At 45.9% G+C, this 27,620-nt stretch overlaps 1 protein-coding gene across 3 annotated transcripts in view; it reads left to right on the top strand.

The window, feature by feature from the left end:
• The window catches only part of SPTBN1 (spectrin beta, non-erythrocytic 1), a 183,788-nt gene that overhangs the window by 68,772 nt on the left and 87,396 nt on the right, over window positions 1-27,620 (top strand). The window contains exon 1 of one of the 3 annotated variants that reach the window (XM_079792288.1): window positions 15,935-16,528. The exons of the other annotated variants lie outside the window; for them this stretch is intronic. Within the exon in view, the coding sequence (XP_079648414.1) occupies window positions 16,420-16,528 (109 nt within the window). The 5' untranslated portion in view covers window positions 15,935-16,419. Of the gene's footprint in view, window positions 1-15,934; window positions 16,529-27,620 lie in introns of those variants that run through there. 3 annotated transcript variants of the gene reach the window in all.

Consider the following 27,620-nt stretch of genomic DNA (forward strand, 5'->3'; position numbering starts at 1 on the left):
TACACACATTTATAAATGTGGCCACCGTTTTCCTCCTGGAATCCTGTTTTGTGACTTCAAGGACGTAGGGTATTTGGTGCATGTGGCGGCCAACCATGACGGGGAATGGAATGCTGTAATTGTAGTATATGGTTCTTAGAATACTTCCATTTTCCTACGACAGCTACAGGCCATTCATCTGTCCCTCAGGCTAGGCTATAAACAGGCTAGAGTGCTGTTGTCATTTTAACTGGTAAGTAATTTAAGCCTTTTCTTCTGTGGTTAACAGCAATGAAAACAATCCAGTAACTTCTTGAGTCTACAGGGCCATTGCCCTGTCGTTTAGCCATCTTGGCCCAGTGGTCAGCTTTCACCTTTTTCTCTAGCCAGGGATGTATGGATGGATAGTCCCAAAGCTGTTATATATTCTGATTTTGGAGAAGCACATTTGCAGGCCAAGTCTGTTAAGCCTTTCTATGTCTCTACACAAAATTTTACACCTGGTTGCACTGCAAAGGATTAGTGTGCGTCTGCCCTGCACACACCCTCCATGGAATTGTCTCCAAGCATTTGAAGGAAGGCCAGTGTTAGTAGGGATGCTTGTAAATAATGTAGAGGTATTCAAGACTGCCTTGAGAAATTCAGGATGGAGGGAGGCAAGGTTGGAGGACACACTTGATACTAATTCGAAACCCAACTCGGGCACTGAATTAACAGGTGTGCTTGTGCGGTTTTCTTTGTGCACTTAATGAGCCATAATCTTCAGACGTGTCCACATGTAGGTCTTTTTTTTTTTTTTTAACTCCACGTTTAGGGAGCCATTTTAATTGGCACACCCAACACCATTATTGTCTAAATTGAATTTTATCATGGAGGATAAAGTTTCTAATGTTTTAAAAAACTGGAGGACTTCAGAGTATTTGTGTTGATCTAATCTATAACTAAACTAAGATTTTAAAAGAACAATTTTGAGCACAGCATCAGTAAAAGTACTAGTATAGTTTGCATGGCAACCTAGTTCATATATACAATTATGTGTGTGTGTGGGGGGGGGGTAGTAATGTGTGTATCCACTCACATTTAAATGTCACAAAATAGTGTTTACTTGTAGTACATGAAATGCTCTGGTAGTTTCTATTCTGTTCCATCTTTTTATTTATTTATTTCTATTTTTAAAAATATATTTTTACTTATTTTAGAGAGGAAGGGAGAGGGAGAGAGAGAATGAAACATCAATGATGAAAGAGAATCACTGATTGGCTGCCTCCTGCATGTCCCCCACCCGGGATAGAACCCGCAACCTGGGCAAGTGCCCTGACCAGGAATTGAACTGTGACCTCCTGGTTCCTAGGTTGATGTCCCATCACTGAGTCACGCCAGCCAGGCCATGAGTTAGATTTTATAACTAATAATAGTGTTGGAAAACCCTGTGGTAGCAGGTACATTTAAAAGTGCATCTAAGTAGTCTCTTTTTTTAAGCTTTGTGAATCATGATTATTACAGTGGGGTGATATTTGCTTTTTCTTGTTTCATTCATTTTTAGTGAATAAAGGCATGATATATTTACTGAGCACCTACTAAGTGCCAGGCACTGTGATTAGCATTAGAAATACAGAGCTAGGGGATTAGGTGAAAGCAAGTCTGTGGTCAGCAGAAGAGATTTATCCTTCTCAGGGAAGAGAGGCAGTGCCAGTAGATGGGATGGGATTTTAGGCCGAGCAAGCGGTGCCGTGAGTGGTGTGATGGTGCCTGGCTTTCTCAGGGAGCCGCCTGCAGGAGTGCAGAGAGCCTGGTGTAGAACTGTTAGAGTGGACAGAGAGGGCCTTGAATGCCATACCAATGAATTTAGCTTTTCTATTTTTGGCCAGTGATTTTCAACATTTGGCACAGGATAATTTTTACTTTCGAATAGAATTTTATTTGTTACCTCAATTTGTAAAATGGCAGACATTGAAATCACCTTGGTTGAGACAGAGTGGTCTCCCCTAGACTTCTACCCCCAGGAGCCCTGAGGTCCCTAGTGACTGCATCTGAGAGCCACTGGTGTGGGTTCCAGGAACGGTAGGATCCTACTTGTGTCTCGGTGGGAGCCGGCTGGGGACACCGTGGAGGATGCCTTAGAGAGGAGAATGGCTGGAGGGAGGGAGCCTCATGTTTGCCCTAGAGAGAGACGAGGAGGCCCTAAAGCTGAGGCAGTGACCATGGGCTTAGAGTGCACGGACTTAAGCTGTTGACTTAGGATTTAGGAGTTTTCTTCCGTGGGCTCTGGGTGGTATGGGAAGGCAGGAGGGAGGAGCAGGAGTTTGGTTTTGGTTTTGGAAGCCTCATGCCACGTCTTTCTTCTGGGTGCCATAAACGTGGGGTAGATGAGAGTTGGGTGGGAATTTTGGTCACAGATCTGCAAGGCTCTGCCACGCAGTCTCCAGTTCGTGTAGATTCTCTCCAGCCTTTGGAAACAGAAGGGGTCCTGGAGCACGAGTCTGCCGTCGGCGTGCACGGCTGGTGGTCCTCCCACACCTGAGCACCGAGGGTTCTGGGTTTCGATTCAGGCCTCCCGCCGTCTCAGGGCTGATGCTGAGATAGGAGGATGGCTTTACAGGCCGGGGTCCCAGAGTGAATCCCCGCTCTGCTACGTCACTGTGAGTTCATGGGCGAGTTACTTCTGTATGCTGAGGGTTATAGGACCCACCGTGTCCGGTTGTGTGAGAGCTTAAAATCAGGTGGAAGGTGCCTGGCTCAGTGTATACACACCGTTGGCCTGTGAGGTGTTATAACATTTTACTATGAAAATAAATTTTCTGAAGAGAGGGCTCCTCTCGCCTGCAAGGAGGCCTTCCATACTGAGGAGTATTACATGAATATTAGAAGTCAGAGTGGAGCAGCAGGAGTCTTCAAAGGACACTGAAGGCCTAAAGATGGGTGACCTGCGGCTTTGTTGGCGTGTTTAGAGAGCATTTGTGACACCCCCACCCCCCCACATCTTTTCCTGGGAGGCAGGAAGAGCACTGGAAAAGACTCTTATTTTTTCATTTTTAAAACTAATGGGTTCTGTGCATGTGCATCTTCTCTTAACTGCATTTACATCTTTTAGGCTTGTACTCAGCACACATTAAAATGATTATAACCTCATACATGGAGAGGATGATTTAGGGGGAAAGTACAATAAAAATATTTGAAACCTTTTTTTTTTGGAGCAGAGGTTGAAAATTTGATTCTCCCCGCTCTGCCCCCCACGGCCCCCCCAACCACCACCACCCCGAAAATGGCCAAGAGGGTGAGAGAGAGAGAGGTGGGGATGGGAGTGGGAGACCTGTAATCCTTGGAGGCAGAGGGATGCGCTCAGCCTAGGAATTCCGTCAGATAGGCTGGCTGTATGGGAAGGGGGGGGTCCTTCGTGGGGGTTATGTAGCTTTAGTGCTCTCTTCCTCTTTGTTGAAACAGCTGTAGTTTGATATTGGGATAATGAAGAAGACATATTACTAGATTTTCAGGGGGATCCTATGTAATAAAGAGCTAATATGCTACTTAGACCGAACAGCAGAACGACTGTCCAAACAACCTTCTGGACGACTTTCCGGAGGAAGCCGGGGCTGCAAGGGCCAAGCCCCTTGCAGGAATTTCATGCATCGGGCCTCTAGTTATTTATAATACTCAAAATTTGTATATCACTTTCATCTTAGAGAAGATTATAAAAAGATTACTGTCGTATTAAGAACAATCTTTAGTAGGGGGCGTTAGCCACACTTTAGATATTTCAGTCTGAGCTTTTCTGAATTGGGTTATTTGCCCCAGCCTGCCGGCCTTAGTGGCACTATAAACGGGCCCCTGCCTTCCAGAGAGGGGATGACAGCCTCATGCTGTCTTTGACCCGCCTTTTCTAACTCTTGGAAATTGCTTTCCTTCACATAAGTATTTGTAGGTCCCTGAATGCCCTTTACTTCATCAAAGAAAAAAATCTTGTGCCTCTTCCCTACAATGACTGCATATTAGAGAATTATGAGTAAGACTTTGCGATACCTTAAATAAATTTACAAGGTTAGAATTGTTGGTTGAACAGAAATTAAAACAGAGTTTTTTGTTTGCTTTAAGGAATGAATGAATGCTCATTTGATGACATCAGTGGTGATTGAGCTTATTAAAACCTTTCCCAACAGAGCCAAATATTACCTCTATTTAACAAGAAAGCTGAGGGTAAAAATCAGGTATTTCATAGTATTTGTTCTTTTTGTTTCTGATTCTCAAGCATAAGAGAAGTGTGACCAGTTTAAAAAGGGAGGCCTATTCACCTATATTTAAAAAAAGGGGTCAAACATTTATTTGTTTTTAAATAGCATACTAAAAAGATAATGGCAGCCCTGGCCAGTGTGTTCAGTGGTTGGATCATCAGCCCACTCACAGAAGGGTCTCGGGTTCGATTCCTGGTCAAGGGGGCACGTACTGGGTTGCAGGTTTGATCTCCAGCCCTGGTTGGGGTGTGTGCAGGAGGCAACCAATCAGTGTGCCTCTATCACATCTATGTTTCTCTCTCTCTTTCTCTCTGCCCCCTCTACCACCTTTCTCCCTTTCACTCTCTCTAAAAATCAATGGAAAGAATATCCTTGGGTGGAATTAACAACAACAAAAAAGATAATGCAGTTGGAGTTACCTTATAAGATAGGGAGCTATAACATATATCCTAAATATGAGTGTTGGTAGGTTGTATAAACAACTGGAAAAAATATTTTTGACACGGGGTTTGTTTTTATTTCAGGGAGGATGAAATTCAGTAAGTGAAGGTATCCTAAGACCCCCACCAAATTAACAGTAGTAGCTGGCACTTTATTTAACATGCCTACTGTGTCATTGCTGTCAGAGACAAGCCAACAGATGGATAGTAAATCTATGGAAAACTATTTTTAAGTCAAACAAAGCTTTTTTATGACCTTTACAAAAGTGGCATCAGATAGGGGTCCATCGTCAGCACTGTTACTGTGGTCAGATCTGGGTGCCACTGGGCGTGGCCAGTAGAGGCTTTAGAGAAATCACCTCGCCTCTCTCAGCCTCAGTTTCCTCCCTTGAAAAACCAGGGTGGCTGGTTAATTAAGGGCCCCTTAGGCCGCTGTGTGAGTGTGGGCTCCTGGGGAGTAGCGGGCTGCCTTCCTGTGGTTACCAAGGCGAGTGTGGCCTCTTTGGCCCAGTGGTTTCTGTGTACACAGGGAGGCGCAAACTCTGTGTGGGTATAGCGAAGTTAGCAACCTTTGTCCTCCTCCAGGAAGTAATAACTGCTGGGTGACTGACTCAAGTCCTAGTTCTCTTGTTGATTTTTTTCTTGTTAACTTTTTATGTTTGATGAGTCAGAAATACTCCTGGAGAGTATTAACAAGACTTTGATTATTAACACTTCAAGTGATAGGCACCTTTCCTATGGAATGATCTTTGCCATTTGCTCTTCCATAATCTTTAAGAGGCAGAACAGAAGGACAGACTATGTTTTTTGTTTGTTTATTTTTTAAATATTTTTATTGATTTCAGAGAGGAAGGGAGAGGGGGAGAGAGAGAGAGAGAGAGATAGAAACATCAATGATGAGGGAGAATCATCGATGGGCTGCCTCCTGCATGGCCCACACTGAGGATCAAGCCAGCAACCTGGGCATGTGCCCTGACCGGGAATCGAACCGTGACCTCCTGTTCATTGGTCGACGCTCAACCACTGAGCCACACCGGCCGGGCTATGATGTTTTTAATCAGTAAGAACCTTAGTGCATTGCTTCCTGAACCCTTCCTGCCTTAAAAATATCCTTAACAGAAAACTAGGTATGTGCCCACATGGACAGGATAGCAATATGCTTTTGCTGGGTGGACAAATCTAAATCTTCAGGATAGCTGATGATGTAGTATCACAAAACCTTAAAAGTAAGGAAAACTTGTCTATTTAATATCAGCCAAGGTGATCCTGTGTGCATGTGGGCCTGTACTTGTGTGTACGCACGTGCGCGCGCACACACACACACACACACACACACACACACACATACACCCAAATTGTATAAATATGGACATTTCTGCTTAACTACGTTGTGTTGCTACTGACTGTCCCTAAACTACCACTTGGTTACTTTTGTGTTTCACAGGCTTGAACTCAAGGATGGTGACTAAAAATAAAGTTTTTGAACAATGTCTTGAAGGTTGGCCTGTGGGGATCATTGGGCCTGACACTGGTGTAGCTCTGGTGGTCAATGGAGGTTTCGCCATAGCACTGTTCACACCTGAGAGGCTTGGAGTCAACAACTAATTTATTAGGCCTTTGTGGTAAAAATGAGATTTGGCCTGGCGCCCATAAAGTTGTTGTTGTTTTCTTTTTTCTTAAGGGTTGAAGAGAGGACTTGGAGGGATGCGTGCATTAGTCGATAGGATTTGAAAATGTTTTGTGTGACTTTCAGTGTCACAGACGTGTGACACGTGGCGCTAGATCTGCTGTTCCCTCCCATGCCCAGTAGTGCATGCCTCTATAAACTTTAAATTTTATTTATTAATTGTGGTAAAAAATATATATATACAGAAGGTCCTCGGGTTACGTCGGAGATTCGTTCCTACGGCGCGACGTAATGCGATTTTCGCTGTAAGTCGGAACCTACCTACATAAGCACCTACGTCACTCACATGGAGCACATACACAGCAGTAACGAAGTGAAACAGTAAAAAGAATTTAAAAGAAAGATAACGATTCCTGACCTTTACTTGTGGTAAATAAATAATAAAAAACATAAAGCACATATGTACATGCGTCGAAATGACAGAACTTTTTTTTTTTTATAAATAAATGGGAGATGGTGATGTAACCACGAAACGACGTACGTTGAGTTCGACGTAACCCATCCGACGTAACCTGAGGACTGTGTGTGTGTGTGTGTGTGTGTGTGTGTGTATACTGTCAAGCATTTTTAAGTGTACAGTTCAGTAGCGTTAGCTGTATTCACATTGTTACGAAGCAGATCTCTATATCCTCTTGCACAATTGAAACTCTATATCCACTGAACAACTCTCCAATCCCTTCCCCCCCTGCACCCCTCCAGCTCCCGGCAACCACCCTTCTACTTTTTGTTTCTATGGGTTTGACTTGCCTGGACACCTCATAGAAGTAGAAACATACAGCACCCATCTTTCTGGGACTAACTTATTTAACAATGTCCTGGTAATGACTTAGCACAGTGTCCTCAGGTTCATCGTCCATGTTGAACATTTGACAAGATTTCTTTCCTCCTTTCTTTTAAATTTATTTTTTATTTAGTTCAGAGAGGAAGAGGGGGGAGAGATAGAAACATCCATGATGGTAGAGAACAATGGATCGGCTGCCTCCTGCACGCCCCAAACTGGGGATTGAGCCCGCAACCTGGGCATGTGCCTTAACTGGGAATGAAACCGTGACCTCCTGGCTCATAGGTCAACACTCAACCACTGAGCCACGCTGGCCAGGCTTCTTTCTTTCTTTTTTTTTTTTTAAGGCTGAATAATACTCCATTATATGTACACAACGTATTTTCTTTATCTATTCATTCCTCAGTGGACATTTGGGTTACTTCTAACTTTGGCTCTTATGAATAATAATTCTTCAGTGAACATGAGTGTGCAAATATCTCTTTGAGATCCTGCTTTCAATTCTTTTGGATATATACACAGAAGTGGGAATGCTGGGTCATATGTAATTCTATTTTTAATTTTTTGAGAAGCTATCATACTGTTTTTTTTTATAGCAGTTGCGCCTTTTTACATTTCCACCAACAGTGCGCAAGGGTTTCAATTTCTCCCCATCCTTTACTATAGCTTTTATTATATTAAAATAGTGGAGAGGCATCACCATCATGGTCATAATTCATGTTTTTCCTGGTAGATGGCAATTAAAACAATGATAGAAATGGCAATAAAAAAGTGAGTAGAAAGGTGGTTATAGGTGAGCATGGCAGGTTTTAGTAAAAAGTTCATTACTCTCTCTCTGATCTCCATTCTTTACCTGTCATTAAAATTCCATTTATAATGAAGAAACCCATTTGTCAGATGCTTTTAAAAAATGCCTCATGAGTAAACTCTTTTCCTAAACATCATAAGAATAATCAAGAAAAGTCCAGCCAAAACTGGTTTGGCTCAGTGGATAGAGCGTCGGCCTACGGACTGAAAGGTCCCAGGTTCGATTCCTGTCAAGGGCATGTACCTTGGTTGCGGGCACATCCCCAGTAGGGGGTGTGCAGGAGGCAGCCGATCGATGTTTCTCTCTCATCGATGTTTCTAACTCTCTATCCCTCTCCCTTCCTCTCTGTAAAAAATCAATAAAATATATTTTAAAAAATATTTGAAAAAAAGAATAGAAAAGTCCAATGCAGAAAACAGAGAGAAAGGGTCTTTGTTTTTTGTTTGTTTTTTAAATTCTCGCCTGAGGATATTGATTTTAGAGAGAGTGAGAGAGAAACATTGATTGATTGCCTTCCATAGGTGCCCCAACCAGGGATCAAACCCACAACCTAGGTATGTGTTCTGACCGGGAATCAAACCTGTAACCTTTTCCGTGTACGGGACCATGTTCCAATGTACTGAGCCACCCACCCGGTCAGGGCGAGACAAGGTCTTAGAATAGTTTATTGGGTCTAACTGTGTGTTTGGTTCTCTGCTGGGAGGTTGAGATTGAAGCTGCTCGTACCACACAGTCTGGGTCCTCATTCTGTCTGCGCTGGTATAAGTGGGACATTGGAGAACATGGAACGATACAGGCCATGTGCCACTTAGTATAAGCCTGTCGTTTCCTGTGTGGTGTTGGATGCTGGAAGGTGAGGTGGGAGAGGGGATGAGAGTGAGCTTTGAGCCCTGGGCCCACCTCACTGACCGGCAGAAGAAATGCATGCCACTTCCTTTGTACGCAGCTTCCTCTACATTCAGGTTTGCCCTAGAAATGAGGTATAGGCAGCAGGAATTCAGAGACTTTCTAGTTTCTGATATGCAGTAAACTCCTCTGTATCACTGGGCATGCCACTCTGGGCCTCATTTTCCTGGTCTATAAATGAGATGGTAGGCGAATTTTGAAAAGGATCCTCTTTACCTGTTCGGGGTTCTAGCTCTCATCTCATTGTGGAGGAGTAAGGTGTGGACTAGGGGTGGGTTACGCAGGGCGGAGTGGGCTCTGCCGTTCACCATATGGTGCCCACTCCCCCCCAGAGCCTGTGCTGTGTTTTCAGGCTTCGGGTCCATGTTCAGGCTTCTGAGATGGCTGAAGCACTTTGGAACAACGGTTCCAAAGCGGACTTCGGGCTACGAGGTGTGGAGTGAAGGTTTTATAGCCCTGTATCTGTCTTAGAACAGGCGATGATGTGTTAACAGGAGCATTATATCGAGAGGACCTGAGAGACTTGCTATTTCAGGTCCCTTGGGTTTTAGGGAGAGCATCAGAGAAGCCAGGGGACTGGCTCGGGGTCACAGGGCCAGACAGTGTTAAAAACTGAGGCTGGAGTCCACTTGGTACTTCGCCCGAGCCTGTAACTGGTGCACTTTCCATTATTTTAATTAGGTAGATGAGACTGGCGCACTGGAGGAGATAAGCCATTCTCAAAGGCAGGGCATGCTAGGTGCCAGAGGAGGGGGGCTGCCAGTGTGCTGGGATAGGGTGTCTGAGAAGGAGCAGTCATCCCAGCTGGGATCATCGGGGAAGCCTTTCTGGAAGAGGGAAGTTCGAGCTGGGCTTGGAAGACGAGTGGACTTGAGACCAAGAGGATAGGGGAGCACCAAGAGCAGAGGGGTGGAGATGGGAAAGCCCAGGACAGGCGGTATGGACCGAGCAGTTTGGCTGGAGCAGAGGGACAGGTGGGAGGAGGGAATGAGGACGGACAGTGATTGAGCATCGTCTTGTGTCAGGCACAGTGTCCTCTCCTCCTGAGTGGGGGGGGGGGGGGGGGTGACATCCCGACCTTGCACTGGCATGAGGGCATCGCTTCTCCCCGCCCCATCGGTGCACGTGAGACCTGTCCTCTTTAGAGTGAAAAAGTCAGTTACACTCTGACCTGGTGGGACAGTTCCTGGTTCGGACAGGGAGAAGGAGCAAAGAGGGCAGGATGGCCTGTTTCTGTAAGGAAGGTCTCCGAGGCTGCCGGTCGTATTTAATTCTTGGACAGGAAGCCTGGAGCCTGCCTCCCACTCGGTGGCAGCTGGCGGGCCTTGGGCGCTCCTGAGTGACCGGGCGACCATGAATTATTCAGGGCCTGCGCCTGGTGAGTGGCTGCCTCGCAAAGCCCTGTGGGAAGGAGGCCGCGCTATCTCCTGGGGAGATCAGCAGAAGCTCGGGAGCTGAGGAGGAAGAAATGCCTGCACTCTTAAACTATTTCACATGTTAATGTGCCAGGGCCGCATGTACCGTTCCATAGCCCTGAACCTGGGTAGTTGGGATCTGTTTGTTTTTTTAAAAAAAAATATATTTTATTGATTTTTTACAGAGAGGAAGGGAGAGGGATAGAGAGTTAGAAACATCGATGAGAGAGAAACATCAATCAGCTGCCTCCTGCACACCCCCCACTGGGGATGTGCCCGCAACCAAGGTACATGCCCTTGACGGGAATCGAACCTGGGACCCTTCAGTCCCCAGGCCGATGCTCTATCCACTGAGCCAAACCAGTTAGGGCTGTGATCTGGTTTTTAAAGGGCAAGAAATAACACCTCCTACCCTCCCTCCCCCCCAGTTAATAAGTAAAATACCCTATACTGTCGTGTCAGTGTGGCACACGTTGGCAGGGATTTAGTTCGGAGGTACATGGAAGTGGCAGGTAGGATGACATAACAACAGAGAACACTCGTGTGGAAGAAACCCCACTGGGCTCTGTTCTTCTCAGCCAAGCAGTGAAATGCTGTTGTTGGTTCATTTCAGAATGGCGGCACTCTCTGAAACGACCACTCACCGCATTCATTACGTGCTGCCACATCTTTGTATTGGCGTGTTCGTGCCTGGGCGTGTCTGTGCCCTGTTTCCTCAACTAGGCTGAAAGGGCCTGCAAAGGAGAATTCCCTTCTCGTCCTCTTGTGGGCCCCGTGGAGGGTCTGAGGACATGTTGGGTGGGTTGACTTTGCTCTCCGTAGACCAGGGGCTGTGGGGCCTGAGTCTGGCTGATGAGGTTTGTATCCTGCCATTCCCTTCCTTTCCCTCCTTCCCTCTCCAGGTGCCCAGGCGGCCGCTGTTTCCCCTTTTCTCGTTACAGCCCGTCCAGGGTAAGCTCCTGGAAAAGGTAACATGGATGGTAACCCCTGAGGACGGGGTTCAGGTGGAATGGAATAGATTTGTGTTTCCTCTTTTCCCATTTATTTCCTCGTGAGCTCTCAGTGTCTTTGCTGTCCTGTCTGCCCCCTTGTACAACTCCGGCCCGATGGCTCTGAACACCTGTGTGTGTCGGCCTGTTGCTTCCATGTTGGAGGTGGGAAGCAGAACCAGAAATCCTGGGCAAGAGCGGGCCTGGCCCCAACCGCATTCCTCAGAGGTCCCTTTCCTTTGAACCACTTTACGGCACTGGAGGAACCCGGCCTTGGCTCTGGCTGCTGTTACATTCACAGGCATAGCAACACCTGTTTGCCAAAGGTGGGGCCTCCGGACGGGGGCATACTTCTGTCTACACAGGGAAGCTTTGCATGTGTAGATAACAGACAAATAAGAATGCAGGGATCAGGATGGCCTGGGGTAGGAGACTCAGTAAACTGCATTCCTTCCCCAGGACCTCGGGTGTTCGTTGTTGAGTGTAACTGGCCATTTTTCTCTTCTCAGCAGAGATGGCAGGAGCTTTGTGTTTGATTCTGCTGTGACTGGTTGAAGAAGAAGCAGGGAAAAGGATATGAATGGAAATTAGATTTGCTCTGGTGTTTCAGATTCAGACATATACCTAGATGATTTTGCGGGAGGTGTGTGTGTGGAGAGAAAGAGAAAGAGGGAGGGAGGGAAAGAAGACAGAGAGAGAGAGAGAGAGAGAGAGAAAACCATCTATATCCTCCAAGGAACACAGATAGCAATTGCTGTAGGTGGAGAAATTCTTTTAGCCTTCCTTTTAATTTTTCTTCTAGTTATTCTGAGTCCTGAAGTGTCTAACCTAATAGCCCCACCTCAAATAAACATTAGCCTTTCGAAAACATAGGCCTTTTATAACTTGTTTCAAGGTGAGGATTGTGCCCTTGCCATCTCTGAGGTGTTACTGCTTTTATGTCTGTAATATGATTGTGAATATCTCTTTCCAAGTGCATAGGGGGGTGAGCACTTCCCTGGTGGAGGACTGGTCCTACCTTTCCAAACTGTCCTTATCCAGACCTGCAAAGAGGTGACCCCTGGTTCCCGGCCGGAGGCCATTGATTTCCCTGAAGCTGACAGCATCCTCCAGGCGATAGCCTCCCAGGTAAAGAGATGGCTGGAGATGGGGTAGAATTTGTTTTTGAAATTTCCTCTATGAGGACTTTGAAGACTAATCATTGCTGCTACGATAGTCCTAAGATCTGGAAAGGCAGTACAGAGTGGGAGAGAATTTGGCAAAAACAGTTTACATGTAAAACTCCATTGTTTTTTTGTCCCTTTCTGTTCCCACCATTTCTTTCCCAGCTCTTGGGTTGTTTTTTGAATGTGTACAAATCCCATCACATTTTAGCATTTTGGCCGTCTCCTCCCAGACATTTTCAGTCTTGCTAATGTTTAGAAGTTCCGGAAACGAACACTCCATGGTTTACCCTGTCAAGCTTGCTGTAATGCAGGAAAAGCAGTCATCTTCCCCCATCCCCCCTTCTTTTTTTCTTTTTTTTTCTTTTTTTACCTCCCAGATTATATAAAGCCTCTTGGGACAAACAGGTTTAGTCCCACCCCCTTAATTTCCCATTCACATGTTACATGCTAAATCCACAGAACCTTAGTGTACATGTCTTCAGCCTTGAGCTCTAGTTCCACTTCTGGACATGTCACCTCCTCGTGTTGCAGGTAATGCGGATTCAGCCCACGTAGAAGGAACTGTTCAGTCCTCCACTGTACCCCGCAGCCACCCTAAAAGCCCAAGAGCCATATTCAGCCCTTGCCTTTGAACCTCTCCTGTACAGTCTGTTACCAAAGTCCCGTGGACTCTCCCATCAATCCATTCCTTTTTATTCCCATTGCCACACGCTGACTAGTGCTTTGACCTAGGCAACGGCAGGCACCGCCTAAGTGACCCGGCTGCCTTCAGGCTTTTTCCTTTCTACCGATTCTCACCTACCACTGCCAGACGAATCATCCCTGGAGCCCAGCCCAGCCCCCATCGTCCTCTGGCTCAACAGTCTGCAAAGGTCTCCAGCCCAGACTTAGTTCCAGGCTTGCCTGACACAGTTGACGGTCCCTTACGCTCCAGACAGAAGGTAGCGCTCGTTGGAGCTGTTCCTGGGACAGTCCAGTTGGTGCCTTTTCCTGTGCTGCTGCCCCCTTGTCCAAGCCTGTTGATAATCTACCTGCATGTCAAGGTCTGGTCCAATGTCGCCCCTCCTAGAGCTGATCCTGCCTGCCTTGCGAGGCAGAGTTATCCTCCTTGTCCTCTGAACTGCCCCCCCCCCCCCCCCGCCCCGGCCCTTATTCTCTTCTTTTGGTATTGGCCTGTTTGCATATTAGTTCCATCTCCTTTGGCCAGCAACTCTCCCAGTCATCTTTGAATCCCTCCAAAGCAAGCATGTCAAACTCCAAGGCTAACACGGGCCAAATAAGTGAGGCATGCGGCCCGCGGGCCACGAGTTTGACATGCTTGCTCCAAAGCATTAGGCAATGTGCCTTGCACACAGTTGGTGTCCGGTAAACAGTGAATGGAATAAAGAAGGAGGGCCTCCGGCGTTCCCTCATTGCCCACTGCTGCGTGGGAGATGGTCAGATGAACCATCAGGATTATGTTCTCTCCTTCCCTGGCAACCATCATACCAAATGGGTTCTCACCTCTGGACTTTGCAGTGTGTTATAAACCCTTCCCCAGCCTCATACCCTACCTGTCTTTCCAATACTCTGCCTGGCTGACAGTTTCTTCTACACCTGCTCTTGAGGACTGAGTGTGGCTGTACTACTAGTCCTGGCCTCTGCCCCCATCACATGGTAACCTGGCTGGTTAGAAAACTTACTCACCTACTTCCTCATACCAGAGGGAGCTGAAAGGGAGTCTCTCAAGAGTAGTGACTCATACTCTCTTTACTTAAGTGGCTTAAAGATTAAAAATAAAGGGTTGTAAATTGGCAAGCACTTTGCAGTCTCATTTTCTGTGCCTATAGCTGGACACCTAGAGACTTAACCACTTCACCAATATACTTAATAATGAAGAGGGGCTGTTAAGAAGATCTGAGAAAATTCTTCATTCTACTCTTTGTAGCCTTGGTGTGTGTGTGTGTGTGTGTGTGTGTGTGTGTGTGTGTGTGTGTGTAGGGGGGATGCAAGAAGAGGTGCATTTTGAAAAATATACTTCTAATTTTAATAGTATGATCATTTTTGAGGTGTTTTCACATCATCTCCTCTGTGACCTTGTAGAGGTAGGCATTAATTATCTCTGTCCAACAGCGGAGATTTAGAAAGAATCCAGGGTTTCTTCGAAGGTCAGAGGTAATTAAGAGGCTTGGCCAGGTCAGGACGTAGAAACTCAAGTCTTGGGAATCCTAGCCAAGTGCTTCTTCCAGTATCCCACATTTGCACTGGCAGTTAAAGGGCTTTAGCAAATGCCGTACTACTTCCTGGATGATGAGAAAATGTCTCCGAATCCTGGGCCCGGCTTTGCAAAGCTAGGTTGACACTGGTTGTGGATGGAGGCAGTGGGGGTTGTCAGAGTTTAGTTAGCAGTTAGCTGGACTCCAGGTTTGCTTTATATCTAGCCCTGGACAGGATGCAGTTGCTTGAATTACAAGTGCCCAGGGGACTAAAGCAAACCTGGGGTGGAGGCCCACCTCCTCTTTAGTGCACATCGGAATCCCTTAGGAATGACATTACCTTCTTCAGTGAGCACAGATAGCTGCTGGGCTCCGTGCTGGAAACACCAGATTAGTCATTAGCTGTCTGCCTGTAGTTCGTGAGGAAGGGGATGGGGGGATAAACGGGGGTCGATTATTTTCCAAGAATATATATTTTCTAAGGAGGGTATTTTAATTTTGGTTGAGCTTGGTGGGAGAAGCAGCTCTTAGAGAGTTTTAAACATTGGAAGAATGCAAAAGTTTAGAGACCTCGTTTTACAAATCAAAGGAGGATCTGAGGTTAATTTCTGTTCTCTGATTTCCTCACCACGGGTTCCTGAACTCCTCCAGGTCAGGGGTCCTCGAGGTGTTGACCTGTGTGCCTTTCTCCCACAACGCCTTTGTAAAGGCGGTGCTCCCATAAACCTTGCACCGAATTACTGCTCTAGAGCCCGTGTTATCCCAGGAACCCCCTGGCTTTTAACATCTCCTGAAGGCAGCAGAAGTCTGCTGGGAGCCAGAACTGACACCTCCCTTCCCTGTGGCCCCGCAGTGTCCAGAGTGACTTTCTTTTACCCCCCCCCCACCCCCCCCCCCACCCCGCGCGGGCTCCCCGGGCCGGCGCCGCGTGGTTGGCGCCCCGCGCAGTGGGGACGCGGCGCGCCCAGGTGCACGGGCCGCGCTCTCTCCGCGGAGGCTGACCAGGGGGCGAGCCGCCGGCGGGGACCTGCGGGGACCTGCGGGGCTCCTCGCCCTCGCGGCCGCCGTCTCTTCGAGTGATCGTAATCGGAGACCTTTCCGTTACGCGAAGCTCTCCACAAAAGATTGTCATTTCAGCAGCTTTGGGGCAGGAAGGGACCCCCGCGGCGGGCGGGCGGGCGCGCCCTGGGCCGGCCCGGGGGTCGGCGGCCCGGGCGGAGGGGCGCCGGCGGCGGCCCGGGGACTGCGGGCGCGGCGTCCCGCCCCTGCGCGCGGGGCGGCCGCGTCCCCTCCACAATGCTGTTATGCTAATCAGGTGACATCACCGCCCCGCGCGCGGTGAGTGGCTCCCGATTAAATTACAAACCGGCGGCCGCCGAGGGCAGCGGCGGGGAGGAGGTGTGTGCGCTGCTCCCGCGAGCGCCCGGACTCTGCGACCCGCCGAGCTTTTAGGATTGGCCATATTTAAAAAAAAAAAAAAAATTCAGGTAGGACTTGCGCCTTCCTCCCTCGATCCTTCCGCCTCTCCTGGGTCACTGGTTTCAAGCTTCAAGCCAGGGGGCCACCGAAGGAAGGAAAGCGACGAGGAATTGGCGCCTGAGTGGCCACCCCCGGCCTGGCTAAGGCGGACGCGCGTGCAGCCGGCTTCCGATCAGATCGCCCTGCCGGACCTTCCGACCGCGATGGGGCTTGCCTAAGGTCCAGTCCTCGTCGCAGGGCCCGGGAGCCCAGCCGTGCGGAGGCTGCTGCGTGTTGGATGGGGGTAGGAGGGGGCCGGAGCGGGATCTCCTCCGTGCCGCCCGCCGGGGCGCTACGCCGCCGGGCATAATGGAATTGCAGAGGACGTCTAGCATCTCAGGGCCGCTGTCGCCGGGCTACACGGGGCAGGTGCCTTACAACTACAACCAGCTGGAGGGGAGATTCAAGCAGCTACAAGGTAAGCCCCCACCTTCCCCCCCCTCCCCAAGGCCGGGCCTGCCGGGGGGGCGGGGGAGGGTTTGAGGCTTTATTTGTGCCATATGGTACGTGACCCTAATTCAAGACTGGTGGCCCCGGCCGCACGGCCTGGTCCCAGAGCCTCTGGTTGGCGGTGAGCAACCCCATTCACTCACTCACTTGAAAGGAGACGGGTTTCTCACTCTCCTCCAGCAAAAGCCACCGTTTGGAGTCCCCCTGGCTCTCCAGGATCCTTTTGGCTCTTTGGGTGGTCAGGTCACTGCCGCCCAGCGCACACACGTTTCTCCCCCTTCAGTTACCTCTGCATCTCAGGCGATGAGTGCTAATAGGCAAGTCGTAGCCGCCTCCCAGCCCCCAGCCTCTTACCTCTGGGGAGCCTCAAGGTGCAAAGTGCATTTGCTCTACACCCAGTCCCGTAGAACAATGGCAGAGGGGAGGGGAGGGAGTGGTCTTTTTTGTTCCTAAGCCCGAGTAAATTACAGTTTTGGTTCCGAAGCTTAATTTTAACGCTTCTGATGTATTGTGTTGGGGGAGAGCCTTCCCCATCAATTTTGAGTGGGCTGTGTAATTTATAGTTATTGTCATTTCCGTGCTATGGGTTGGATTTAGTGGGATCATTAGTTGGTATTTCTTGGGGGTCTGTATGAGTTTCCAATAACTGAATGAATCCGGTATTTTAGGGCACAGATTGTTTAGGAAGAGCAGGGTCCTGTGCGCAGCCGTGTGTGAGGGGGGTGGGCCCAAAGCCTGCGGCCAGGTTGGCCCCTGCGGCCTTTGGCTGGCCCTGCCCAGCCAGCAGGAGGCCTGGCCAAGCAGTGTCTCCGAGTTTTTATATGAAAAAGAATTCATAACTCAAAACAGAACTCCTTCCGATTGAAAGCCCCTGGAATCAAAAGTAATCGCTGGGAATGGCTCTTAGTGCTGTGAAAAAAAAAAAAAAAGTAACCTTCGCAGACTGTGTATGTTTCTTATTTTAACTCTTTTTGGTGCCACAAATGTGTGGTTCCTGTGAGGAGGAGGAAGGAAGGAAGCAGCTCGGTCCTAGAATGTTTTCATTGGGAAAGAGGGGGGGGGTATATTTCATTCATAGGTTTATTTGTCTTGTGAAACAGTTGACAGTAATGACACTTTTCTGGGAAACGAGAGACAGAGCAGGACCTGATTTTAGACATTTGCTAGGCTGTGCTGCATTCCTTGGGCAGTTAGCTAAGAGGAAGCTCCAGTCCCTCCGGGGAATGGTTGTGTGTCTTTGGTTCATTCCTCTTGAGCTCTTGGAAGGTAGAATTTACTACTTTTTTTTGGAAAATTTGGCGGGGCCTGGGCTGATGCAGGGAACTTGCAAGTGGTAAATAAGAGGGATGGGAAGTGTGTTCCTTGTCTTCTGGGTCTATGCTGGAAGCCCCACACTCCATCTCTCAGGTCCTGAGAATTCAGAACGCACCTTCTGGGGGCCCCAGGCTCCCCACTTTATTGTGTCATACTCCAGGAAGGAAGCACCCAAGGGGGATTCCCCCATCAGAAAACAGAAGAAGGTGTAGGAGGCGTGTACCCCCTAACAAAAGGCTGTTATTCTGAAAGGTTTGAGCCTGGTTGTAAAACTGCTCCCTGGAAAGGGTGGAGCTTACGCACACAGGAAATGTCTTAAACTGTCCTCTCTGGACAAAGTAAAACTTAAGTTCAAAATCACCAGGTGCTCCTGAGACTTTACCTCGCAGCTGTTTCTCAGGGAAATCCCTCCTAAAGGGGTGGGCTTCACCTTTGTGTGTGCGTGTCACCTTTGTCCCCGCATTTAGATTTAGTTCCAGATAACTTTCTTATTTCTAAATATTGTGGTTTAGGAGTTGCCTAAGTTTAGTGTTGTATTTCTGTAACCGAGAACCACCCATGTTGAAGGAACTGAGAAAGGGTGGATTAACTTTCAAGTATGGTGGGTCCCAGGAGAATGCCCAGCATTTGGGATCATCCTTAGAAACAAATGGAACTGATTGCATTGTAAGAGAATTTTTGATAAAACCCTTTCCCATCTCCACCTCCCACCCCTAGTTTGATATTTCGTTTACTATTCTTCCAATCATCAACATTTTTGATAGCATATCGATTCTGCTGATTTAATTTTGTACGTACCTACAAAATTGCCTCTTTTTTTAACTCTTATAAGTATAATCTTTCCTAGGACTTGCAGCCCAATCCTGGCAAACTGTTTCTCTGAATCTGTATTAATCTTTTAAAGTGCCTCCTATATGAACTTAACTCATTTAGCATCTGTGTCTGAGAGTAATGTGATTTCATGGGAGGTATTTGTGCGTGTTTGCTGGTTTCAAGTATTTTCACACTGTCCTAAAAATCTCGGGAGGGACCATGGGATGAGATTTGCTGTCCCAGCTAAGGGAAATATGATATTAAAATGAATCTGGTCTATTTAGATACAATAATTCCTAGAGAGTTATGGATACGTAAATAAATGTGATCAAAAACAAAACCTCGGTGATCTAAAGGACTGAGATGTTGCAAGTGTCTATCATACTAATAATGCTTCTGGCAGAAGGGGAGAGAGAGGACCTACTACTTCTGATGGCTTCAGACATTAACCACAAACACCCAGCCCTTAATGCACACCTCACAGACACACACCCTCTCAAAGTTTTCACTTGCAAAACGACCATCGTCCTCAGTTTGTTCATGTATCTTAAAAGGTTGGGTTAGTTGTTTTCCTTTTTTAACTAAGAGAGAAGACTGGGACACAATAACACTCAACCTCACGTGTTTAGATAAACGTGTTTGTAGTAACAGAGAGTTCATAATATTTTTTCTCCGGTTTCACAGCCAGTTTAACTCCTGATAGGAAAATATTTCTGCTACTCTTTCTACTCAGAAACTTAATTGTGCCTGTTATGTAAATTAAATTCCAGACCCCTAGCCCTGGCCTGTGGCTCAGTTGTTTAGAAGGTCATCCCTTACACCAAAAAGGTTGTGTGTGGGTTTGATTCCTGGTCAGGGCACACACCTAGATTGCAGGTTTGGTCTTAGGTCAGGACGCATAGGGAGGCAACAGATCGATGTTTCTCTTCCATGTCCATGTTTCTCTCTCCCTCTCTCCTCCTCGCTCTAAAAAAAAAAAAAAAAAAAAAAAAAAAAAAATCAATGGAAGCATGTCTTGGGGTGTGGATTAAAAAAAAAAATTCCAGACTCCTGAGCTTGACATCCAGGACCCTCCCCACCCCACATACTTCCTATTCCAGTTCTCACACTCCAGATAACATCTTCCCGGTAGACAGGCCTGTTTCTCTTCATAAAACCCAGCCCTGGGTTTTTCCTCCATCATTACCTTCTGCCTCAAATGTCCCACCCCTCCATTTTACATATAGAAATCCTTCCTACAACTCTTCAAGGCTGTGCAGACCAAAGGGTCCCAGGTTCGATTCCAATCAAGGGCATGTACCCTTGGTTGCAGGCTCCTCACCGGCCTGGGCCCTGGTAGGGGCTCGTGCAGGAGGCAACCAATCAATGTGTTTCTCTCACATCAATGTTTCTCTCTGTCTTTCCCTCTCTCTTCCAAAAAATCAATGTCAAAATAGCCTCAGGTAAGGATTAACCAAAAAAAGAAAAAAAAAAGATAACCATGCACAGGGTAGGGCAAATAGGTTTACAGTTGCTCTATCCCAGGGGTCCTCAAACTACGGCTGGCGGGCCACATCGGCCCGCCGAGGACATTTATCCGGCCCGCCGGGTGTTTTTGCCGCCGCTGCCTGTCCTGCTTAGCAGCTGACTTAGCAGTGTGCATAGGAATTTGTTCATAGTTTTTTTTAAACTATAGTCCGGCCCTCCAACGGTCTGAGGGACAGTGAACTGGCCCCCTGTTTAAAAAGTTTGAGGACCCCTGCTCTATCCAGTGAGCCAAACGGGCTGTGCATGGTTATCTTAATCTAGTCTTCATAACATACCTAGGAGGTTTTAAAGATGAGAAGATAGAATCAAATACCTTGTCCAGAGTCACAGGCATTGATGGGGTCAGCCTGCACATTGTTTTCTGTAATTTTCTTTTCCCCGACTTGTACATATTAATATTTCATTTCTGAAAAAAAAGGGGGGCATGTGACATTGTGAAGTGCCCACATTAACCTGATTCCTTTTCCTGCCTTCCTGTCCCCAGAGCACTGATTCTATTGGCTCTGGCAGTGGAGTTGTAATGAAGACCGGATCTAGTTGAAAAGCATCAGAATGGACTTTTTTGTGCCTTCTTTGCCCGACCTTGACATTTAGCACCAGATATTTCTGGAGAAAGTGCTTTTTTTCTCTTAGCTATTCTGGCTTAATGAATTTATCCCGTTGTCCAGAAAGAGCTATGGAGTCTTCATTGGGACATAGAGGGATACTAAAGAGTTTTAGCCATGGGAATACATTAATACTCTCAAGTTTATTACATGCCATCTCAGACATGTTGAATTTCCTCATATTTTTTGGTTTTAATTTCCTAACTGTTAGGGAAAGATCTGCTGGTTTTATACTTGTAGATCATGAAGAAAATTTATTCTTCAGTTTTTAAGAACTTTCCAATTATGGTACCTAAATGTTTGTCTTGCTTAATTTCTTAAACCTGGGTTTATACCTGTTTGTCATGAATAAAATTTTAAGTTCTTAAATATAAAGTAATAGTCTTCAAATATTCCTCATTGTGACAGTGAACAGAGTTGGTGACAAATGATATCCCTATTTTTTTTTTTGTTTTGGGGTGGCAAGATTTATAAGATTTTTTTGGGATTTAATGAAGGCATAAAAGATTGGCTTTTTGTTTTGTTTCCCTCCAATACTGTGAGACTATAGTTTTCTAAGACCAGATAACCTTGTGGGTAAGTCACTAATTAAAAACAAAAAAAACCCAACAACTTTCACCAGTTTACAAGAATTTCAGCTCAAAATTTAGAAGTTCCTAATAGACTTGTGAATTAGAATTGTTTTTGAATGATGTAATGATAATAATTATTGTGTGTAGCTCTTAACCTAAATAGGTACCATTTTGCTCATTAACTAAATGAGGTTGTTTAAAGTATCCAGCATGGGATCTAGTAACTTAGGTTCTAAACGAATGTGCATTTCCTTAGCACTAATAATAATCCTGTTGGGTAGATATTCTCTTTTTATAAAGAAACAGATCATTGGATTACGACCAACCAGTATGAAGCTCTCTCTCCAGAACCTAGGTTTAGTGAGTCCAAATTTGATGTCCCTCCTTTAGGACAGCAGAGTGTGAGGTCGACCCATGACACCCGTTACCCAGGCACCATGAATTTATTCTGGTGGCATGGAAAATTAATGAGCTCAGAACTGCTCAGATTTCTGGACATGTGGTACTCTTAGTTTTTGGTGGGCTAGGAACACTAACAGGCAAGGGCACGCTGATTCTTTTGGTCTATAGACATATATAGTGCTTGCCCGGGACAGCCATTAAAAGGGCTCTTGGCGGCCAGCTAAGGAGAAGAGGAGGGTGATAGATAATTCTCTGAGGAAAAGCTACCAATTTTTTTTAAAATTACAGTTGACGTACAATATTACATTAGTTTGAGGCGAACAACCCCGTAATTAGTCGTGTATATAACCTATGAAGTGATCACTCCGATAAATATATTACCCATATGACACCATACATAGTTATTACAAGATTATTGAGCATATTCCCTATGCTGTACTTTACATCCCCATGACTACTCTGTAACTACCAATTTGTACATCCAAGTCCCTGCCCTTTTTCACCCAGTCCCTCAGTCGCCCTCCTCTTGGCATTCATCAGTCTGTTCTCTGTGTCTCTGAGTCTGCTTCCGTTCTGCTTGTTCATTATTTTGTTTTTTAGATTCCACATATCTGGCATTTGTCTTATTTCACTTGGTATAATAGCCTCTAAGTCCATCCGTGTTGCTGCAGATGGGAAGATTTCATTCTTTTTTATGGCTGAATCGTATTCTATTGTATATATGCACCACTTCTTTGTCCATTCATCTATTGATGGACATTTAGGTTGCTTCCATATGTATTTTTTTAAAATATATTTTTATTGATTGATTTCAGAGATGAAGAGAGAGAGAAAGAGAGAGGTAGAATCATCAGTGATGGGAGCGAATCGTTGATCGGCTGCCTCCTACACGCCCCACACTGGGAATTGAGCCCACAACCTGGGCATGTGCCCTAACCAGGAATCGAACGTGGCCACGCCGGCCGGGCCATATCTTGGCTATTGTAAATAATGCTGCAGTAAACATAGGTCTTTTCGATTTAGTGTAAGCTACCACTTTTCTTAGGGTAGTGAAATAATGGGACTGTCAATGTCCTGACTGTGAGGAAGCTTTCTGGATGACTGTGTGCCTGATGATCTCTTCCCACACCTTGGGCCTGAGAAGGGGTCTGTTCAGAGCCCCACTACCTCTTCCTCTGTTTCAGTCTCTTTCCCTGGTCTCCCAAAGCCCCCCATGCAGCTGCCCAGCCTCTCTAAAGCCAGGCCCTGATAAGAGCCCTCCTCCCTCCCAAAACTTTTGGGATTTGACTCCAACCAACCTTCCTATCCAGCTCTTGTTCTCTACTTGACAGCATTCATGATTTCTAAACCAACCCTGTCTTTCCCGCCTGGTTTCTTTCATAGGGAATTATTTATTAGTGTTGGAATCGTTCTTTTGAGCTTTAGGTCAGATGCCACATCACTCTTAAGTATTCCCAGAGGGAGGGGAGGTCAGGATCCCTGCTTGGATTCCCTTCCTTTAAGGCTTAAGCACTTGGTCATTCTGTGATTTTCACAAACTGGCATTGGTGATAGCTTGAGTATTTGCCTCTGTTTTCCGTACATTTCACAAAAGTCCGACATGACAAAAGTCCGACATAACCTCTTACAAGTAGCAGTCACTAAGCCTTTCTTAAAGAGGAACTAAATGAAGTTAATCTTACGGGCTCCTTGATTGCAGTGGTTCTCCAGATGCGTTCTATCAGCCTGTCTTGGGAACTTGATGGGAATATAAATTCTCAGGCCCTACTTCTCTCCTACGGAATCAGAAACCCTGGTGTGGGGCCCAGCAATAGGTGTTTTAACTGCCCTGCCTGGTGACTCTGGTGCACACTGGAGTTCTACCGTTTGTACAGTCTTTGTGATTGGTAGGGGTGGGGGGAGAGAGATGGGGAGGAATAGGCTGCATGTACTGCTTCCAAATAGAAGCATATATCCGATCTCTTACTGAAGAATGAAGTCTTGTGGAAAACTATGTTTTAGAACAAAACAGTGTAATAGTGGAAGAGCCCACTAGTTAGGAATGGGCTCTACCTTGCTAAATCAGAGAAGCCCTTTACCATCTGAAGGCCTTGGCCACCTCATCTGGCAAATGGGGTCAGTTCCCTCACCAAGTTGGTGTGAAGACCAATCTGAAAAGAGATGTAAGTTTAGAAAAAAAATAAAGATAATAGTATGTGTTGGGTCTGAGGACAGGTCAATAAGGCATCTAGTTTAGTTCTATTGAGGTTCTTAATTTAAAAATCTGTTGGATTTAACCTTAAAACCAGAAATCCCAGCAACTTGGCCTTTGGAAGGGAGGCGGGTGGCATCTGGCCGCGGCCCTGTCTCCGGTATCTAAAGATCTGGGCAGCTCTCCTCCTCTGCATGCCTGTCAGGTTTACCTTCCAGGGTTGTGTTGAACAGCAGATGCCATAATCTCTATGTGAAGTTTCCTTGAAAATGTCCATGTACTATTAAAACATAAAGTATGGTTGTTGTTTCCATAATCTTTTTTTTTTTTAAAGAAAATTTCTACATACATATGAACTCTATAACTCCAGTATTGCACAGCAGTTTAAATATGGACTTCAGGGTTTTTTTTCCTCTCTTCTGGAAAATGAACGTGAATAGTGACAGAGCTTCAAGTTTACAATTTTTAACCACAGCTTCATAGCCATACATCTGTTCTTACTGGAGTTACACTTGTGCACATTGTCCGAATAAGCCAGGCAGATCTCAGCCATTTTTAGATCTTGGTACTTTTTCTCCTCTTTCCTGACAAGTTTCTATCAACACTTAGGCCCTGAGTATGAAATACTAATGATGGGGGAAATAAATTATAGGGACATGGTGGGCATGTTTCTAACTTCAGTATTCTTCGCTAGGTTGGCTTAATTATAAATTTGGCAGTTGTTAACCCATGTCATGGGTGCAGAGTTGCCATTTAAATGCTCGGTAGATGGTCAGTAATCTAGGCAATAAGAATTCTAAGAAATAAAATAAAACTGACTTTTAAAAAGAGAGGGCTTGCGTTTTTGTTTGTTCTGTTAGTCTCTTAACAAATATTTACTGATTACCTGCTTCTCAATGAGCAGCTGTCCTCCGGTTAAAAGGTGTGTTTCAGCTGTGCCGGACGGAGATGCTGGCTGAGCTTGACGATCAGTAGGAGCAAGTGGAGAAGTAAACTTGTTCCAAGTGCGGGACCCAAGGTAGGGAACCAAGAGGTGAGGGACCCAAGTAGGGGAATTTGAGCAGGTTCTGGGCAGCCAGACTTTAGAGCAAACCAGGGCTGGTCAGAGGGGCTTCTGGAAGGATAATTGACAAAGGTCTGAGGATACATGGTCCTCTAAATCAGATGAAGGAATTTGGAAGTAAGGCAGGCAGTGGGAAGCAACTGAAGATTTTAAATAGGAGAGTGCTTGGTTCTGACTTTTTTTTTTTTAAAGAAAGGATGGTCTGACTCCTGAGTCTGATTATTTTAGAGGACAGTGGTCAAGCGAGGAGGCAGGAGATTAGTTAAGAGGCTGTGGCTTTGGAGGGGGTGAGAAATTTAGAAACAACACAGCCTCCTGGGATTTTGAACTGCAACGTACTTAAAGAACCTTGTTACTCCATGTGGTAGATATCCTGCAGCTTGTTAGAAATGCAGACTCTCAGGCCCACCCAGACCTACTGAGTCAGAACCTCATTTTAACAAGCTCACCAAGTGGTTTGTGTGCACATTCAGGCTTAGAAAGAAATAATCTCTATTGCCCCTATGTGCAGAGAAGGAAATAGTCCCAGGAAGGTTATGACCATTCTGAGGTTCAAGTTTATATGCTTTATATATAGTCTGCATTAAAAGTAGTTTTAGCCTGGGTGAGTCTATTTTGAAGAAGTGGCGTTAGAAGAAGTTTAAGTTTAAAAAATTTGGCTCTCAAAAGAAATTTCAGTCGTTGTACTGTTGATATTTGGCTCTGTTGACTAATGAATTTGCCGACCACTGCGTTAGGATATTACAGGGCTTTAAAGCATGGTTGGTTAATTCCTAGTTTTGTAAGTCTTTGTAGAATTTGGCTGGGATTTTCCTACTTGCTAATCCTGCAGTTCTAGAAATTTGTGAGGTTAAAAAAACATAGTTTCTTTTCATTTACCCATTTGGTATTGACGGAAAATTAAAGTCCATACCTGCTTTATGACTTTAGTGTTTTACTTTCAGACTATTTTAAAAAAATGTTTTTATTGATTTTTAGAGAGAGAGGAAGGGAGAAGGATAGAGAGGTGGAAACATCGATGAGAGAGAAGCATCACCGATCAGCTGCCTCCTGTACGCCCCCTCCGGGGGATCGAGCCTGCAACCTGGGCATGTGCCCTGACCGGGAATCTAACCAGTAACTTCTTGGTTCATGGGTCAATGCTCAACCACTGAGCCACACTGGCCAGGCTCAAACTATATTTTTAAAGCAAAAATTCCTCCCGCTTTCCCCACACTCCACCTTAGTAAATTGGTGCTATGTTAAATGAATGCTGCTGTTCTTGAAGTTGGTCAGACTATAGTCCAGTTTCACATAATGTCAAATTTACCGACTGGTGCCTTCCGGCTTTGGCTTTAAAAGTGGATTGGAAATGCATTAAATGTCTGTTATTTAATATAAGTGCCCATTGCCTGTGTGTCTGCAGGTGAAGCTTTAAAATGACTGGGTATCGATTAGGTTGGGGAGAAAAAGCACCTGCTGACATTTGTTGGCTGGAAGTATTGGTCCCTGAGAAGAAGAAAGAAAAGAGGTGGGGAGATAGGCGACTTCCTTTCTTGACTGGCCCCACTCCAGGACCCTTCCGATGGGCGGGGCACAGGCAGTGAAAGCAGGAGGAGTCAGGAAGTGGCTCAGGTGATGTTCTTTCAGAGGAAGCATTGAAGGTCATTAATGGACAGAGTTAGTGTTTTAGCTGTCCTTTGCATTACTCCAAAATTCTCTTTATGTATTTATTATTTCACAACCATGCTGTGACACCTTCAACAGAAATAAAAATGAAATAGTTTATGTAAGATTCTGCAGCCCCAGCAAATTTTTACTTTCTGCTAGTTCTTTTCTGTGTGCTTATTCAGTTTAATGCTATTATAATCATTGTATAGATTCAGTTTTGTCTTGCCTTCCTGTTTCTGTTTTTTACCTAACATTATATCATAAACTTTTCATATGTGGTTATTTCTATGCCTTGTGCCAAGTATTTCCAAATTGCTTTCCAAATGAGGGCAATTTATTTACTCATCTGAGCCTGTTTCCTCATATGTGGGAGAAGGGTAATACAAATTCTGTGTATAAGATTATTTTAAGAGTAAGTGAAATACTCCACGGAAACTGTGTTTAGCACAGTACCCTCAGTAATTGATGACAACCATTATTTTTACAGGTCCTGGTTAAATGGCAAGCCAGGCCCAGGAGAGGGCAAGTCTTTTGAACTTGAGTTGAGTGTCTCAACCCCACCTCCGCCCCTGAAACCTGTTCGGGTGTGGTTTCCTTTAGTCTGTTAGAAGAGTGTTCACTTTGCCTGAAAATGCACCCAACTGAAACACCGCTTATTATGTTCCCACAAGGTTGATGGCAGCCACTTGAGTCTGTGACCTTTGGTATAGGTTGAAGGTTACGATGGTGGTGCTTCTTCCAAGTTCATAAAAAGCATCTGGAGCAGCTACTGCTGAAGCCAGAGCACCCAGCACTTCGTCAGAGAACTACTGCGGCCAAATGAATACTGCCCGCCCTCCATGGATGGTTGAATGCCTCTCTGTGCTTGCTTCTGAAAGGCCTTTCTCCCCCAACCCCTCAACCCTGTGTTCAAGAGGCACAGG

Source organism: Cnephaeus nilssonii, assembly GCF_951640355.1.
Source record: "Cnephaeus nilssonii genome assembly, chromosome: 15".
In the NCBI taxonomy this organism is placed as follows: Eukaryota; Metazoa; Chordata; class Mammalia; order Chiroptera; family Vespertilionidae; genus Cnephaeus; species Cnephaeus nilssonii.